This window comes from Mercenaria mercenaria, chromosome 8 (assembly GCF_021730395.1).
Source record: "Mercenaria mercenaria strain notata chromosome 8, MADL_Memer_1, whole genome shotgun sequence".
In the NCBI taxonomy this organism is placed as follows: Eukaryota; Metazoa; Mollusca; class Bivalvia; order Venerida; family Veneridae; genus Mercenaria; species Mercenaria mercenaria.
The window spans coordinates 31507835-31527112 of NC_069368.1; the positions used below are offsets into that span (position 1 = coordinate 31507835).

Consider the following 19278-nt stretch of genomic DNA (forward strand, 5'->3'; position numbering starts at 1 on the left):
TTGATGATAATTACCTGCTTTTGGAAGCATAGAACGCAAATGAATTACATAATAGCAGACTTGTTTTGATAGAGACGTTTCATTTAGTGTAATGAATTGTGCAATACCCCTCACGCCTGTAGCAACAGCTTGAGCAGAATTCTGTTGTAGCAATGTTGAATATTCTCCATGATCTTAAAGGACCTGAACATACAACACTGTTCTGCTTTATGTGAATTTTTCTATAAGATAAGACATTAATGTATTAAAAGCATTTTAAAATTTCTCAAATTTTCAGAACACTGAGGGCCATTTTCTCTACTGACCTCTCCGTACCCCTTTTCAAAGCCTTGAAACAATTTGTCCCATAGATTATGTTGTAGAAGTCAAGTCTAAAAGTATGACATCTGATAACAAATTCAATTCTATTTTGTGTTTTTATTGTACTATTTCTGAAAAAAAACAATGGTGACAACTGCTAGTGTAAAATGCAAAGTGATGTAGCATAGATGTAAATGAATGCTATTCAATGCAAAAATACACAAAAATTATGTTTTGTTGCTACATGCTTATACATAAATATTCCATTACTACCACCAAACTTTTTCAAAACCAAATACATGTTGTTGCATTAACTATATTTTATAAACAGATAAATGTTTTGTACCAGATTTAAAAGATATGTTCTGTCAATATCAAAGTTCAAGTTTTTTTAAAACTATTACCCTTTTTAACCACACAGTTAAACATTGCCAGGTGGTTATCATTGACATCAGGTGAATAATTCAAACATTTTACCTTTCTATGAAGAGTACTGTATTGTTCCCTTCTTTTTTGAAGAGTATTTCCCGTTTTACTTCAAGTTATAAAATCTCAACATTGTACAGCAACAATTACATTCTAAAAACTAATTTTAACAATAAAAACCCTTACAAAATACAGTACATTATATATAAAATCATAAAAATGTCTAGATATCTTTGGAAGATGCAGTAAAACTTTTTACATAAGTGAGTAATCAAAACTCATCAATTCTGAAAATATGACAGACATATTACAGAATTGTGCTTTGTATATAATTCAATTTACTATTTTCATTTTGTATTTGCAGTTCATACTTGTACTACATGAAATCCCTGAAATTAAATTTGAAGAATTAAGGTTACGGACCTGTAATGCAAAGATTTAACCAATTTCTGTGTGATACCAATTTAATATTCTCATATGCTCACAATTTTTGACTGATTCTGTAGCTCATAGGAACATATGGCTTGTCTGTACTAGCTGGGGAAGCAAAATATTTGTAAAGCGAATAAATATGTAACTGAAATTCCTAATTGTCTTCATGGATGCACTAGCTTAAACATAAAATCAGATACCCAGAACAGAAATAGAAATAAACAGTAAGTTAATTAGGTAACTCTTCAGCTTTGCACACATGTACTAAGAATCTCCGACCTCAAGCAAGATGGCTCTATATAACTTTGATGTTACCAAAAATATTGCAAAATAAACATTCTAACATGTGTGTAGATATGTATATACACATGTTAGCCCCTCCAGTCTGCATTACAACATTTTGTGCAATGAAAATATTTGCAATTTTTGTGATTAGGTAATATTCCAAAAAATTCTAACCATGCGTATAACCTTTTTCCTTAAAGCGAAGTATATACAAAACGACAGCTGTCCATAAGACAGCCAATATTGCTCGACTATTCGAATTGTTATCTCAGAAGCAGGAATATTACCCTAAATGTTAAAATATCTATAGAATTTCAATCCAGTACCTTTGGCATTAGTTTTGGAGATACATGTAGTAACCTAGTTTTATAACCCCAAAGACGCATGTGAAGCTTCAATTCAATATCTGCATTAGTTTTGGAGTAACGTGCATGCAAAACATAACCAGGATTTTCTAAGACCAAAAGAGGGCAAAATGTGGCCAAAATACATGTCAGCGTTATAAGTCTTGACCTAGTGGGGTTGATAACTGACTTAGAAAAAGAAAAATAAGTTTCAAAGCTATATGCCTTTAAAGGAATCTAACAAAATAAATGAAACCTAGCAAAATACCATAAAATGTTGCTTTTATGAGACTGACCACCCTTAAGTCTATATCAATAGAGTAATTTTGTATTTTTTTTAAAAAATCTGCTTATGAAGGTATAGAAATGACAATAATCTGTGAAGTCATTAAATGTTAGAATGGTCAATGTATGGATTTCAGTGTGGAGTAAATTGTAATCAAAAACAGAAATTTTAGTTAATACACATGTATCAAATAATTGGCAATTAAAGTCTATGCTAATTACCGGTACTACATGTAATACAGAACTGTTCATTGCTAAGTGCTAGTTGCAAAATACCTCATTGCATAATTAAAGGTAAATTTGGCAGTATCACTTAATTAAAATTATCGTAGGCAGTTAAGAAATCAACAGGCAATTGACCCTTATCATGCTGGACACGACTGAGTCTGCCTTTGCAACCAGTGTAGATCATGATCAGCCTGGACATCCATGCAGTCTAATCATGATCTGCACTGTTCACCACTCAGTCAGTATCTTTTTGGTTAGCATCCCTTTTAACAGTTAATGGTACTGTCCAAATTGAAAGATGGACAAGTTCATTACAGAGATTTAGCAGGATAAGGGTTAATACGATTCTGATACCTTGAGTCTTGTGCTATGGATGCAATATTGTTACTTTTAAGAAAGAGTTTTGTTCAAAGGAGATATGTTTTCACTCAAAAGTCAATACAATATGGGTAATGCCAATACAATTTGTGGTACAAACTTAATGACATGCAACTTTTGCAAGATATCCAAACAAATTACCACAAATATTGTGCGGAAGCAAAATACTAGTAACCGCTTTGTAACACCTTTGCAATGTGGGGGAAAATTAACTTTCTTATTGCATTTAAACCAATATCTAACAACTATTATCACCCACTTTATCATTTTTAGTGTCATATATTCATTTTGTGCCAAACTTGGTACTAATTAATATACTGAAAATTTTCACAAATCTTTGGGCAAATAGCTTTAAAACGCATAATCAACGATTCATTATAAACATCTGGAAACATTTGGGCGTTCTTAGTCTTGTGATATGCATAGCTTTTAAACTATTACAATTCACACCTATGATATTTAATAAGGTATTTGGAAATTCACTTTTTGTACATTGCATTTTTAAATTCACAGTCAGCAATTTGCATGGCACACCAGCATTCCAAAAAACCCTTCATTTATGTGTGAGAAATTTAATTATTTAAGAACAAAGGAATTAACCGGATTCATTCTTAAGAATTTTATAATGATGAATCCTGTTAAACATCATAATCAGTCATTGCATCACATGACAGTCATGAAAACAACAGAATGGAAAAGAAGAAAAGCTATCACACCACTATCATTCCACAATTACAATGGTCAATGATATACCCTTTTCAGTCCATGAAATATTTACATACCTTCTATTAACATCCCTTAGTAGGGTCTATTTACATAGCTAACTGTTCCTTCTGAAGTTCTTTTAACATCCCTTAGTAGGGTCTAGCTATATATCATGGCAAAATAACTGTATTGTAATCAATAATATTTACCGATAGAAATAATCACAATGTAATCCATTTTATTCAACAACAGGCATAATCTGAATTTAATCAGTTACATTCACCAACTTTCACCAATAGGTGTTTGGTAAATATAACTCACAACTTCTAAACTTGAAGGGTCATTATCCATATATTTCAGTCAAGCCATAGTAGAGTACAAATTTCCCTGTGATCAAACATGAAACTGTCTCCCTTAAAAATCTCAAAAATTAAAAAAAGAGGATCTTAATCGTCAGCATTTTTCATGCTGCATATAAGCAACTTCTCCTCTGACACAAGGGTACTTACTAAGAAGGAACAGTTGAAGGAAATGGTGAACTATTTACAAAATTGTTACATATCCATTTAAATTACTTAGTTTTCAGACAATTTTCATAGCACAAGTATATAACTCCATAAGCATTATTGAGCAAACAGAAATATGCGGGTAGACGTTTGCTGAAAATACCCCGAACTAAATAGTTTTAATTACAGATTAAACCAGTATTTTTTATTGATCCTTTAACAGACCTATGTAAGAGCAGAGGACTATAGAATTTCAAAGGTGTTTGTATATATATATTCAGGCTACAGCAAAACTACCAGTTACCATAACCTTTTCTATACAAAAAATAACATAATACACAACTTAAATCCAAAACAATAAGCAAATGGATATTTTTGTTTGTTGGTTTTTGTTGGGCCTACTGTCACACTGACACACATAAGACTCAATCACAAAATTGAAAATGAGCCGTGACATGAGAAAACCAACATAGTGGCTTTGTGACCAGCATGGATCCAGACCAGACTGCGCAGTCTTGTCAGGATCCATGCTGTTCGCTGTAAGCCACTATGCTGGTTTTCTCATGGCGCGGCTCAAATGGATTGCAAGTAAATTAATACAATCATGTTTTCGTATATCACTTCATGCAGGAGACATTTTCTTTTTCAATTTTTGGGAATTGTCTTTTTTTTTACTTTTTTTAATCTTTGAACATACATAATAGCATACAAAGGAAATAGAAATATATAAAACAGCACAAAGCAAGGTACAAACAACACCATACTAGCTAGGCCATCTGAAAAAAGGCCTATGTAAAAGACATGAAATAAAATCAAAAGCTGCAACATTGGGGTATCAAGAAACTTTATTAATCTCTACTTAAAAATGAGTTCTTACAATAAAAAGTGGACTATTTTTTAACAAAACCAATGAGCATTTCCTGTCACAACCTGTTTATAAAGATATAGAAAATAAAAATCGCATCAACCATCAAAATAAAAAACAAGAGGGTCAATTGCCATAAAGCGCTCACCTGTGTACAAGGCTTCAAGTGTGTTTGTATAACCTAATGGTACAAGTACATAGTTAGGTTCCTTCTATGCTAGCCTATCTTATATGCATATCACACATATTTTTTAACCTAGGGCAATAGTTTGAACAATTACGGTAGACAGTTCAACTTTGATATCACAGGCCAAATATCAAGGGTCTAGCTATTATTGATTCAGAGAAGAAGATCAGCCTTTAGAAGTACATGTCACACACAGGGGTGTGACCATTTTTCACCTTAGGGAAATAATTTGGACAATAATGGTATATAGTCAAACCCCTATATCACATGCCAAATATCAAAGCTCTAGAGAAAAAGATTTTTAAAGTCTGATAGCTTAAAATCTATTTTTAACCTGGAACCATTTGAATATCTTTGAAAGAGGGCTACCCAGAGATCATTTGTGTGAAGTTTCATCAAAATCCATTCAGTAGTTTTGGTGATGTTGTTTAAAGAAATTGTTGCTGAAAGGTGACCTCGCCCTCTGGCCGCCATATTTATCGAAAAGTCAAAAAACTTGAACAATTTTGGTAGATGGTCATACAAGGACCATTTGTGTGAAATTATTTTAGAATCGGGCTTGCAGTTTCACACAAGGACATTTTTAAAGTTTCTATTATATACATATAGAGGGAAAAATGACCACGCCCCCTGACAGCCATGTTTTTAGACAAATCAGTATAATCTGAATATTCTTCGTATAGGGTGACATAAGTCATTTGTGCGCAATTATTTCAAAATCAGACTTTTGATTTAGGAGGAGATGTTGTTTGAAAAATTTTCTATTTTTACCTGTGGTTACCCCTATGTTGAACCAAGCAGAACTGTCTGAAAAACTTTGGTAGAGGATCAAGCAAGGAACATCCTAACCAAGTTTCATTGGTTTGGGAGTAGATGTCATTTAAACATAATTGTTGACGATGGACATACGGACTCACCATGATCACAACAGTTCACCATGAGCACTTTGTGCTCAGGTGAGCTAAAAAAAGTTTATGATTTATATATATATACAAGCAGCACCATACTCCTATATACAATACAGTCAGACCTGTTTGTAAAGATAATCCTTGGGTAATGAAAAATGTGGTCTTTGTTGACAAGTAGTATCTAAACAGTGGTAAACTTACACCATGTACGGTTAAATGGGAAGAGAAAACAGTGGCCTTTATCATCAAGTTTCATAGAAATGGCCTTTACTTAGAGTTGGTCTTAATCATAGGTATGTTTCTACTCTAAATTGCCAAGTAATACAAGAAAAACATGTTTTTTTCTGACTTTTCCAAAAAGAAAACTTTTAAATTTTACACATTATAACATAAATGTCTTAACTAAAGATATGAGTGTAAACTGGAGTTGCTCGTATTAAACTACTGGTAACATAAAATCATACCCCTTCTAGCGGACCATCAATAAAGAAAACCATCTTCCGATCTTAAACCTAATATAGACGTTCTTAGACCAAACACTGAATAATTATTCTCTCTACCTTTCAAGAAACCACTTTTATTTTCATCAAGAGATTACAAATGAAAACAAAAACTACTTCTTTTTATCATGAGACTGCAAATGAAAACAAGTAATACACTTCTCTTTATCATGAGATTGCAAATGAAGACAAGTAACATAGTTCATTTTATCATATGACTGCAAAAATATTTCTTTTTATCATGAGATTGCGAATGAAAACAAAAACTATTTCTTTTTATCTTGAGATTGCACATGAAAACAAGTTATTATGTGATTGCAAGTTAAAAACAAAAATTATATTGTTTCATCAAGATATTTCAAATGAAAACAAAATTATTCTCTTTATCATGAGATTGTAAATGAAAACAAGAAACCTATTTCTTCTTATCATGAGATAACAAAATTATGAAAACAACAATCATAAAAATGAGATTCAAAAATTGTAGATCAAAGATAGACAACTTTGTAGATTTCTATTTAAGTAACCATGAAAACGGACATTGCATTACACTGCCTAAACCTGAAATAATTTAACCAGCGTTAATTTCAAAATATATTTGGATTTCCTCCCTTTGTACTTAAAAATAAAAATTATCCTACAGTTATAAACAATATCTACTAAAACTTGTAGTTTTTAATTAATACTGAAAATGAATTGCTAAGAACCTTTACTGCCATAAAATTTATAAAAATATAAAATCAGCATATTTTTCAGAATACACGTAACAATGAAATATAACAAACTATTATTATATACGGTAACTTTATGTCAGTTACATCTCTTCTTTGGTCAATTTCTTTCCTAAAAACATTTTTATTCTAAAAACACAGCAGAATTATAATCTAATAATACCTAATCTTTGATGTTTTTAAATAAAAGCCATCTGGATATTACATAATGTTTGTTGTTTATAAGTAAAATCAACCTGAATTTTACATAACCTTTGTTGTTTATGGGTAAAAACAATATGAATTTTACATAATCTTTGTTTTTTTTATGTTTTGTGGCGTTTAAAGTCACACAGACACAATTCAGGTATCGTAATCTTTGTTGTTTATAGGTAAAAGCAATATGGATTTTACATAACCTCTATTGTTTATAAGTAAAATCAATCTGAATTTCACATAACCTTTGTTGCTTATGGGTAAAAACAACATGAATTTTATAAAATCTTTGGTTATTTGTTTTGTAGGGTTTAACGTCACACAGACACAATTCAGGTCTCATAATCTTTGTTGTTTTAAGGTAAAAGCAATATGGATTTTACATAACCTTTGTTGTTTATAGGTAAAAGCAATATGGATTTTACATTATCTTTTGTTGTTCATAGGTAAAAACAATATGGATTTTACATAACCTTTGTTGTTATAGGTAAAAGCAATATGGATTTTACATAATCTTTTGTTGTTATAGGTAAAAGCAATATGGATTTTACATAACCTTTGTTGTTCATAGGTAAAAACAATATGGATTTTACATAACCTTTGTTGTTATAGGTAAAAGCAATATGGATTTTACATAACCTTTGTTGTTCATAGGTAAAAACAATATGGATTTTACATAACCTTTGTTGTTATAGGTAAAAGCAATATGGATTTTACATAACCTTTTTGTTTATAGGTAAAAGCAAAATGGATTTTACATAATCTTTGTTGTTATAGGTAAAAGCAAAATGGATTTTACATAGCCTTTGTTGTTATAGGTAAAATCAATATGGATTTTACATAATCTTTGTTGTTATAGGTAAAAACAATATGGATTTTACATAATCTTTGTTGTTATAGGTAAAAACAATCGGAAGTTCGGAAATATTTCTGTTTCCTACCATTGACAGAAATAATATTAGAACAAGAGGACCATGATGGTCCTGAATCGCTCACCTATCCCCATATGACCCAGTGTTGAACTGAGTATGACGTCGTTATTTCTATTATTTGACATAGTGACCTAGTTTTTGAGCATATGTGACCTAAATATCATCAAGATAAAAAATTCTGACCAAATTTTATGAAGATCCATTGAAAGATATGACTTCTAGAGAGGTCACAAGGTTTTTCTATTATTTGACCTAATGACCTAGTTTTTGAAGGCACGTGACCCACTTTTAAACTTGACCTAGATATCATCAAGGTGAACATTCTTATTAATTTTCATGAAGATCCATTTAAAAAAGATGGCCTCTAGAGACATCAAAAGGTTTTTCTATTTTTAGACCTACTGACCTACTTTTTGACCGAACGTGACCCAGTTTCAAACTTGATCTAGATATCATCAAGGTGAACATTCTGACCAATTTTCATGAAGATCTCTTGAAAAATATGGCCTCTAAAGAGATCACAAGGTTTTTCTATTTTAGATCTACTGCCTAGTTATTGACCGCATGTGACCCAGTTTCGAACCTGACCTAGATATCATCAAGGTGAACATTCTGACCAATTTTCATAAAGATCCCATGAAAAATATGGCCTCTAGATAGGTCACAAATTTTTTTCTATTTTCAGACCAACTGACCTAGTTTTTGACCGCACATGACCCAGTTTCAAATCTGATCTAGATATGATCAAGGTGAACATTCTGACCAATTTTTATGAAGATCCATTGACAAATATGGCCTTTAGAGAGGTCACAAGGTTTTTCTATTTTTAGACCTACTGACCTAGTTTTTGACCCCAGTTGACCCAGTTTCGAACTGGACCTAGACGTCATCAAGATGAACATTCTGACCAATTTTCATGAAGATCCATTGAGAAATATGGCCTCTACAGAGGTCACAAGGTTTTTCTATTTTTAGACCTACTGACCTAGTTTTTGACCCCACATGACCCAGTTTCGAATTTGACCTAGATATCATCAAGATGAACATTCTGACCAATATTCATGAAGATCTCTTGAAAAATATGGCCTCTAGAGAGGTCACAAGGTTTTTCTATTTTTAGATCTACTGACCTAGTTTTTGACCCCACGTGACCCGGTTTCAAACCTGACCTAGATATCATCAAGATGAACATTCTGACTAATTTTCATTAAGATCCATTGAGAAATATGGCCTCTAGAGAGGTCACAAGGTTTTTCTATTTTTAGACCGACTGACCTAGTTTTTGACCAAACGTGACCCAGTTTCAAACTTGATCTAGATATCATCAAGGTGAACATTCTGACCAATTTTCATGAAGATCTCATGAAAAATATGGTCTCTAGAGAGGTCACAAGGTTTTTCTATTTTTAGATCTACTGACCTAGTTTTTGACCGCACGTGACCCAGTTTCGGACTTGCCCTAGATATCATCAAGATGAACATTCTGACCAATTTTCATAAAGATCCCATGAAAAATGTGACCTCTAGAGTGGTCACAAGCAAAAAATTTACGCACAAACGCACGGACGACGGACGCCACGCGATCACAAAAGCTCACCTTGTCACTTTGTGACAGGTGAGCTAAAAGGGTAATGTAAAGTACCTTTTTTTAATAATATTGTTAGGCTATGACAAAATGTAAAATACTGGAAAATTAGTTTTATCAAAAAGACAAACTAATAACAACATTACATGTACTTCACTCTTAAAAAAAGCTACAATTATGTGTAAGATGGATATTGTTTTTCAAAATAATCTAATCATTTTGCTTAATTAATCCATATTTTGTAACATAATAATCATCCCACTTTGACTGGTTTTCAATGATTAAGTTTTCAGCTGAGGATAAAGGTCATCACTAGCAGCGCCCTCTGCAGGGACATTTTCTCCACCATTTACCTTTCCTGGCTCAAGCTCTCCCAATTCCACCTCATGATCATGATCATGATGCTTATCTATTTCTGCAAGTTCCAATCTTGAGAGATGAGCCACTACCGCAGCACCATAACTGTCTCCTAGAACATTCACCGATGTCCTCAATCTGTCCCTGTTCAAATAACAGTGTAAAAATATTAGGATTTATTGTAGCAAATTTTCATTATAACATTATAACAAAAATTTGAATGAATATCTTATATCATAAAAAAAGATTTTTTTGATGTTTCAGCAGGACTATAGAAGTATAAGTGTGGTTGGATAAAAAAGCCAAAGTAAGGCTGATAAGTTAAAGAGTTAATTTAAAACCAGAATGAGACTGACAGGTAAAATAGTAGCTTTAAACAGGAACCATTCTACAGCCAGAATGAAACTGACAGGTAAAACAGTAACTTACAAGAACCAGGCTACAGTCAGAATGAGGCTGATAGGTAAAACAATAACTTGCAAGAACCAGTCTACAGGCAGAATGAGGCTGACAGGTAAGACAGTAACTTACAAGATCCAGTCTACAGCCAGAATGAGGCTGATAGGTAAAACAATAACTTACAAGAACCAGTCTACAGCCAGAATGAGGCTGACATCTTCTACAGGAAGCCCAACAGAGGTGAGAACCATCAACATAGTAACCAGTCCAGCGCTAGGAATGGCCGCTGCACCTATAGCAGCACATGTAGCAGTCAAGCTGTAAAATAAATCATATAAACATTAATATCTGCCAAGATGAGAAGCTGAAGGAAGACATAACAGACATTAAACATAACCAGGAGATTCGTCCATAAATTTTGATAAATAAAATCCTGTTTTCAGATGTCTGAAGGTCACTGTGACCTTGATCTTTCCCTTATTGACTCCCAAAATGTAAGAGTTATCTTAGGACAATAAACAATCATCATATATGGTCTAACAACTGTATGCCAGAGTATTCTACAGAAACCAAGTTGTACACTAACAGATATACTGAACGACTTGAGCCCCACTTCTCTGAATGACATCATAATAATGAGTCTCAGGGGAATTATAAGCTCAACTGAACTTAGTTAATCAAGTTACGTTACCTGACAGTGAGAATCTGACCAAAGGAGAGATCTATGCCGTTCATCTGAGCAATAAAGATTGGTGCGACCGCCTCATACAGCGCTGTACCATCCATGTTAATTGTGGCGCCGACCGGCAGCACAAATCTTGTTACACGCTTGTCGATATGCATCTTCTCCTCCAAACACTGGAATGTCACTGGAAGTGTTGCCGAGCTAACAAAATAAAATAATATTTCTTAAATCTTTTACAGTGTAAGTGGATTAACTTGGATGCAATAGAACCAACAAAATATGCTTTTGTAATCAATGTTCTTTTATTTGTGCATGCAAAATATTTTGGGCATACACTCAAATTGTCGCACATCTAAGAAAAACATGATGCAATATTTATTGTGAAATCTATTTATGGTAACAACAATGTTCACTAAAATGTGTATGGCAGACAAATTACCTCGAAGCTGTAGCAAGGGCAGTAATCCATGCCTGAAAAACAGCTTTACACAGCGTCAGTGGATTTTTACGAGTGATGAGAAAATATGTAAGAGGTAGCGATATAAGGGCATGAACGCCGAGCCCTGCCACCACAGTAACAATGTAGAGACCGAGACGCGCTGCCACAACCTGGATGTTCTCAAGTTCTAGGATCTTCCCGCAAATCAAAAACATGATTCCAAATGGTGAATACCTGAAACAGAAACAGGACACCAAAAGCTGAATAACTAAAACATGATATCGGATGGTGAAAACCTAAAACAGGGTATAAAACAGTGAAACATAAAATATGATACCAAATTACAAACATTTAAGACATGGTATTAAATGGGGAATATCTAAGACATGATATTAATGGTGAATACCTAAAACATGATATCAAATGGGGAATACATAAAACATGATATCAAATACTGAATACCTAAAACATGTTATCAAATGGTGAATATCTAAACCATGATGTCAATGGTGAATACTTAAGACATGATATCAAATGATGAATATCTAAGACATGATATCAAATGGTGTGAATACCTAAAACATGAAATCAAATGGTGAATACCTAAACCATGATATCAAATGATGAATATCTAAGACATGATATCAAATGATGAATATCTAAGACATGATATCAAATGGTGTGAATACCTAAAACATGATATCAAATGGTGAAAACCTCAAACATACCACACTGCAAAAACCTAAAAAATAAAAAAAATAAATCCATACTGTGAATACATAATGATACCATATAGCAAAATTGATAAAATATGATATCAAATGGTGAACACTTAAAATATGATATCAAATGTTGACTACTTAAAACATAGGGAATATGTAAAACATGATATCAAACAGAAACAGCATACCAATGGATGAGCCACACACATATTGAATTTATATGTACTATTTTCAACTACTGCTTGATAAACCTTTTGCGTAACAAAGTTTTTCTTAATTGCACTTTAAATATCAGACAATACCACTGACATTATATATCATTCTGAAGAACTCTGTGGGTGGTCATAGGACTTTTTTTTCATATTTTCAAAATATAAGGATACGGTCTGAATTTATCATAAAAAAAACGATTTGGGAGGGGTATTTTTCATTGAAAATTTAGGCTATTTTGGACACACAAACAAAATTCAGCTTCATCTTTTGATAGACAGCAATAAACTTTCAGGATATATTAACCTTTAGCCTGCTGGGGGCAAGTGATTCTGCCTTTGCGACCAGTGCAGACCAAGATCAGCCCGCAGGGAGGAAGTGATTCTGCCTTTGCGACCAGTGCAGACCAAGATCAGCCTGCACATCCGTGCAGTCTGATCATGGTCTGCACTGTTCGCCATTCAGTCAGTACTGTTTTGGTAAGCACCTCTTTTAACAGTTAAACGGTACTGTCCAAATTCAAAGATGGACAAGTTCATTATAGAAATTTAGCAGGGTAAGGGTTAATTAGCATAAAAGCAACAATTCCATGAAAACACTTCCAATTGTGAAATCTAAAAACATATGTTTTTTTGGAACTTACATTTTGTATGATTTTTACAATTTTGGAAAAACACATTCCTTGGCAACAGAATTGACATTCATAAAGATATTTAACAAGAGCTGTCCGAAAGACAGCCAAGCTCGACTATTCGAAATATTGTCCCAGAAGCAGGAAAATATTACCCAAAAAGGTTAAATACCAAAAGATTTTTAAAGTTCAAAAGGGGGAATAATCTGACAAAAATGCATATCAGTTATGGGCCCTTTGCTGCTATTAACTAGTTTTTACCCCGAAGGAAATTTGTGAAGTTTCAATTCAATATCGCATTAGTTTTGGAGATAGAAACTTGCATGTAAAACTTTAACCAGAATTTTCAAGTCCAAAAGGGGACATAATTTGGCCAAAATGAAGGTCAGAGTTATGGGACTTGCTGCTATCAACTAGTTTTATAACCCCGAAGACACATGTGAAGTTTCAAATCAATATCTGCATTAGTTTTGGAGATAATAACTTGCATGTAAAACTTTAACCAAATTTTTTAAGTCAAAAAGGGGGCATAATATTTGCTCAAAAAACATGTCAGAGTTATGGGACTTGACCCAGTGAGGTTGGTAATTGATCAAAGAAAAAAAAAACATAAGTTTAATCTATATGCCTTTTGAAATAGCTGTATGTACTTGCACGCAAAACTTTATACCAGAATTTTCTAAGTCCAAAAGGGGGCAAAATTTTTGGCAAAGAAAGTCAGAGTTATGGGACTTGCTGCTTTCAACTAGTTTTAAACCCGAAGACACATGTGAAGTTTAAAATCAATATCTGCATTAGTTTTGGAGATAGTAACTTGCTTTGTAAAACTTTAACCAAAATTTTCAAAGGGTCCAAAAGGGGGGCATAATTTGCTTAAAATACATGTCAGAGTTATGGGACTTGACCCAGAGAGGTTGGTAATTGACCTGGAAAAAGAAAAAATAAGTTTAAAAGCTATATGCCTTTTAATTGATGGCTGTATGTACTTGCATGCAAAAACTTAACCAAGGTGTGACGCCGACGCCAACGCCAGGGTGAGTAGAATAGCTAGACTATTCTTCGAATAGTCGAGCTAAAATATATTAGAAAGATTCTACAACCACCATCTGAGACCTTTGTTTAGAAGTATGTGTAATTTATAATTTCTGGATCTTGCAATAAATTTGCATTATTCACGAAAACCCTGTTACGGATTAGGCAGATCAGACAGTAAACCTACATTTCTAAAGACAGTTTCTACATCTGTTTACTATGTAGAAACTGTCTACTACAATATTCAGTCCATCCTTTATGTCAAGAGTGTTTTACGGGTCATTTTTAAAATTCAACACCAATCTTTGGCAGAACACTTAACAATTGATTTAAGTTCACACCAAGCAGACACAAGAACTTAATAGCCTTTTGCTGCCTCAGACTTTCATTTGGGCGAGAGTAAAATGTCTCCCATTAATTAAACATTACATACCACTGTAACAATGTACAGTATGCTGTTTTCTCCTTGATTCGAGCCTCTTAAATCTTTTAGGGTGGGCATATTTTTTTAAACCTGTTCAATTAAATAATTTTTTGTTTGTTGTTACAAAAATATTTGCAGTTAACAATGGACATTAAGAATAACAATGTTATCATCCTTTATATGTAATTTTTTGCATGAGACTGAAGGAGGTCAAACTTCACATCAATTTAAAACTTTCTCATTAGAACCCTTTGGTTGGTAGGTCAATAAGTGTTAATGTTTGCATAGTCTATTTCCATAAAGCAAATTTCTATCAAGACTGACTTCTTATTCACTTGTTACAACAGTGGAAATACGCTCAAGATGCTTTTAATTTGAAATTTTTGCTGACAATATTACCCACTGTGTAATTTCCTTTTGAAATATGCAATTTTTGATGCAAAATACTAAAAGAAGTATTTACTCAATTTTTCAGTGGTTTCATGAATAATATTTTCCAAGGCATTTTAAAATGTAAGTGACACAAGTTTCTGATGGCAGAACATGCTACATGAGCATGAATTTTACTGAAACACAAGGGCTCAAATCGATGAGAAAGCTCGAACCTACGAGAAACAGGCATACAACCTGTCTGTAAAGACCATTTTCAAGTATAACAAAATACTGGTCACTATTTTGAGGTGGTCTGTATTCACAGGTTAAACTTCTGTAAGGCTTTTAATTTTATGTTAAAAATAAAGATGAAGCAGGTGTCCAAATAGAGAATATGAATTATAACATATTTAAAATGCTACTTTCAATATTACAGGTGAGCTTACATAGTGAACCCGTAAAGGGAGATAATCAAAACAATGGATTCAACAATGCCTCATTTTTCTTGTCATTTTGAATCAACAATATGTGTTAATGAAATGTTCAAACCTATGACATATATGCTAGAAAACAAGTAACGAAAATATTATGTAACAAGGAACAAGAGCTGTCACCAATGGTGACAAATGCCCCCGCAGCGCCTTGACCTTTGACCTGGTGACCTTGACCTTTGATGTGGTGACCCCAATGTCAAGAGGGGCCGTGTACTCAATAAGTACTATTAGCATGTGAAGTTTGAAGGTCCTGGGTGCAGTGGTTCGCGAGTAAAGTGCCTTCATGCAAAAAGTTAACACTGGCCTCTGTGACCTTGACCTTTGACCTGGTGACCCCAAAGTTAGTAGGGATCATGGACTCAATAAGTACTATCAGCATGTGAAGTTTGAAGGTCCTGGGTGCAGTGGTTCGCGAGTAAAGTGCCTTCATGCAAAAAGTTAATGTTGGCCCCTGTGACCTTGACCTTTGACCTGGTGACCCCAAAGTCAGTAGGAGTCTTGTACGCGATGAGTACTATTAGCATGTGAAGTTTGAAGGTCCTGGGTGCAGTGGTTCGCGAGTGAAGTGCCTTCATGCAAAAAGTTAACGTTGGGCCCTGTGACCTTGATCTTTGACCTGGTGACCCCAAAGTCAGTAGGGGTCGTGTACTCAATGAGTACTATCAGCATGTGAAGTTTGAAGGTCCTGGGTGCAGTGGTTCGCGAGTAAAGTGCCTTCATGCAAAAAGTTAACGTTGTGACTAATGAACCAACGAACGACAAATGGATGGACAGCTAAGCACCAGTGATTTAGTTTATTCAAGTAAGAGTAGTTTAGGTTATTTCAGTTAAGCAACAAAGATTTAGGTTATTTCTGTTAAGATACAGTGTTAATGTTATTTTGGTTACGTAATAGTGGTTTAGGTCATTCTAACTAGGATAAAGTGTTAATGTTATTTTGGTTGAGTAACAGTGGTTTAATCCCACCTGCTTAGCTCAATTAGGAGAGCGCATATCTATGAATCGCAGGGTGAGTTCGATCTCTGGGCAGGGTGTATGTTCTCCGTGACGATTTTATAAAAGACAGTGTGTTTGAAATCATAAGTCCTCCACTTCGGATTCATGTGGGGAAGTTGGCAGTTACTTGAGGAGAACAGGTTTGTACTGGTACAGAATCCAGGAACACTGGTTAGGTTTACTGCCCTTTACATAATTGAAATGCTGAAAAACGGTGTTAAATCCAAAACAAACAAAACAATGGTTTAGGTTAGTTTCTCTTCCGATTTTTCTTAAAACAATGCTTTATAATTAAATACCAATTAAACAAGGGCAAGTTCCAAGTGATCAAAGTTTAAGTTTAATACTTGAGCAACAGTTTATGACAATTTAAGAAGCAGGATGTCATAAAGGCTTTGAGTCATCTGATCTAATTCTTACGCAAAATAACTCACTGTTCCATTTGACTTAAAAACTTACTTAAAACAAATATTCTGAAAAAGCTGTATGTAAATGATAAAGAAAATTTGGCATTTTACATGTAAACCAAGTTTTCTGTAAATTGACCCAAAAAAAACAAGTTTTGAAACTGCCACAGTTACAAAGACCATAATTCTGACAAAATTTCAAGAAGATCAGGACAGAAAGCAATCACAAAAGACTTCCTCTAGCACTTTGTGCTCAGGTGAGCTAAATAATTACACATATTTACACTTTATGGTAATCATGTGTACAAAGTTTCATTTGAATTCATCTAAAATTGTTGAAGCAGTGTGCATTACAAACGCACAAGTGCTGTTAAAGTCAGTATACACATTAATGCCGGCATACACATTTTGCCTATATCCATGGGCACATAACTCTACAATTCTTTTAATCCTGAATAACAAGATATAATGTGAGAGCAGAAAGCAGGCTAGACAAATTAGATGCCGAATAGTGAAATACAGCAAATCTGAGGAAACAAGAGCTATCACGGGAGTTATTAATAGGTTATATGATGTGGGTGACGTGGAACTATTTCTAGTTTGAATCAAATCCATCAAGAAATAAACAGAGATAAAATGAAAATGTGTTAAAACTGCTTCCTTAAATTGTAAATTAAAAGGGGGTATATTTCATGAACCACTGAAGCCAGAGATATGGGCATTAAACATATAATTTGGGTGATGATGAGGATCAACCTTTAAAGTTTGAATCAAATCTACCACGTTATAATAGAGATAAAGTGAAAGTACATAAAAACTTTAATCAGATATTTGGACTCAGATGTGGATGCTTGACACATGGGTTAGCAGGATAACTCTCCTGGCATATACTTTGTCTAAACAAGCCAAAAAGTCACACATATACACTTCATTTTGTATTAACTATTATTGGAATCCCTTTAAAAATTGGAAAGTTTTTCCTGCAATAGCTTTTTAAATCAATCTTAAATTTGTTTGCAAGGGCACAAATACTTATCAACTTTTAATGTATCCATCATGGTCTTACAATTACAATGTGTTGGGTTTTACGTCGCACCAACACAATTTTAGGTCATATGGCAACTTTCCAGCTTTGATGGTGGAGAAAGACCCCATGTGCCCCTCTGTGCATTATTTCATCTCAACCTTTGTATGTAATATTAAAGAGACTGATTCCAGATGGTAGGAATACAAGGAAAAACGGAAAATTTTAAGATATCAGGAAATTATTGCTATATTTCTTACGAAGTGTTTGAAACTTAGTTACTAACATATTATACATTATAGAAACACATGAGAATTAGTTGTAATTTTTTCACTCAAAAAAGAAAAATGTTTTTACATGGTACCAAAGGTAAACAGGATTAATCATAATTATAAACGACCATTAAGTATAAATTCCTCAATTGCATATTGGTCAAGATGGTAGGAAAGTTTTGTTGCCAAGGCAACACGTGTTCGATTCCAGAGTCAAACGTTTTTTTTTCTTGATTTAACATCTTTTAAATAGTTTAGCAACAAGAATTCATGTTCTGATGCTCATTAAATGACCAAAGTTGTATTTAAAGAACAAGAGGGCCATGATGGCCCTATATATGGCTCACCAGAGTTGATCTGGTCTACTGATTTAGTTTTTTACCACACATAAGTCAGTTTCAAATTTAACCTAGAGATCATCAAGACAAACATTCTGACCAAGTTTCATAAAGTTTGAGTCACAACTGCAGCCTTAAGAGTGTTCACAAACTTTTCCTTTGATTTGACCATGTGACCTTGTTTTCAACCCTAAATGACCCAGATTAAAACTTGACCTAGAGATCATCAAGGCAAACAGTCTGACCAGGTTTCATAAAGATTGAGTTACAACTGTGGCCGTTAGAGTGTTCAAAGGCCTTTCCTTCGATCTGGCCTACTGACCTATTTTTTGATCCCACATGACCCAGTTTCGAACTTGACCTAGAGATCATTAAGGTAAACATTCTGACTAAGTTTCATAAAGATTGGGTCACAAATGTGGCGACTAGAGTGTTCACAAGCTTTTCCTTTGATCTGGCCTACTGACCTAGTTTTTGACCCAACATGATCCAGTTCGAATTTGACCTAAAGATCATCAAGACAAATATTCTGATCAGATTTCATAAAGATTGAGTCAAAATACTGGCCTCTCTGATCTGGCCTACTGACCTAGTTTTGACCCTACATGACCCATTTTCAAACTTGACCTAAAGATCATCAAGACTAACATTCTGACCAAGTTTCATAAATATCTGGTCACATAT

At 33.7% G+C, this 19278-nt stretch overlaps 1 protein-coding gene across 2 annotated transcripts in view; it reads right to left on the reverse strand.

The window, feature by feature from the left end:
- Positions 1-2129: 2129 nt before the first annotated feature.
- LOC123566653 (excitatory amino acid transporter-like) overlaps positions 2130-19278 on the reverse strand; it is a 69058-nt gene continuing 51909 nt past the window's right edge. For both annotated transcript variants that reach the window (XM_045360942.2, XM_045360941.2), the window contains exons 7-10: positions 11673-11906; positions 11240-11434; positions 10732-10866; positions 2130-10293 (exon numbers count right to left, since the gene is read on the reverse strand). In XM_045360942.2, the coding sequence (XP_045216877.2) occupies positions 10074-10293; positions 10732-10866; positions 11240-11434; positions 11673-11906 (784 nt within the window). In that variant the 3' untranslated portion in view covers positions 2130-10073. The remainder of the gene's footprint in view (positions 10294-10731; positions 10867-11239; positions 11435-11672; positions 11907-19278) is intronic.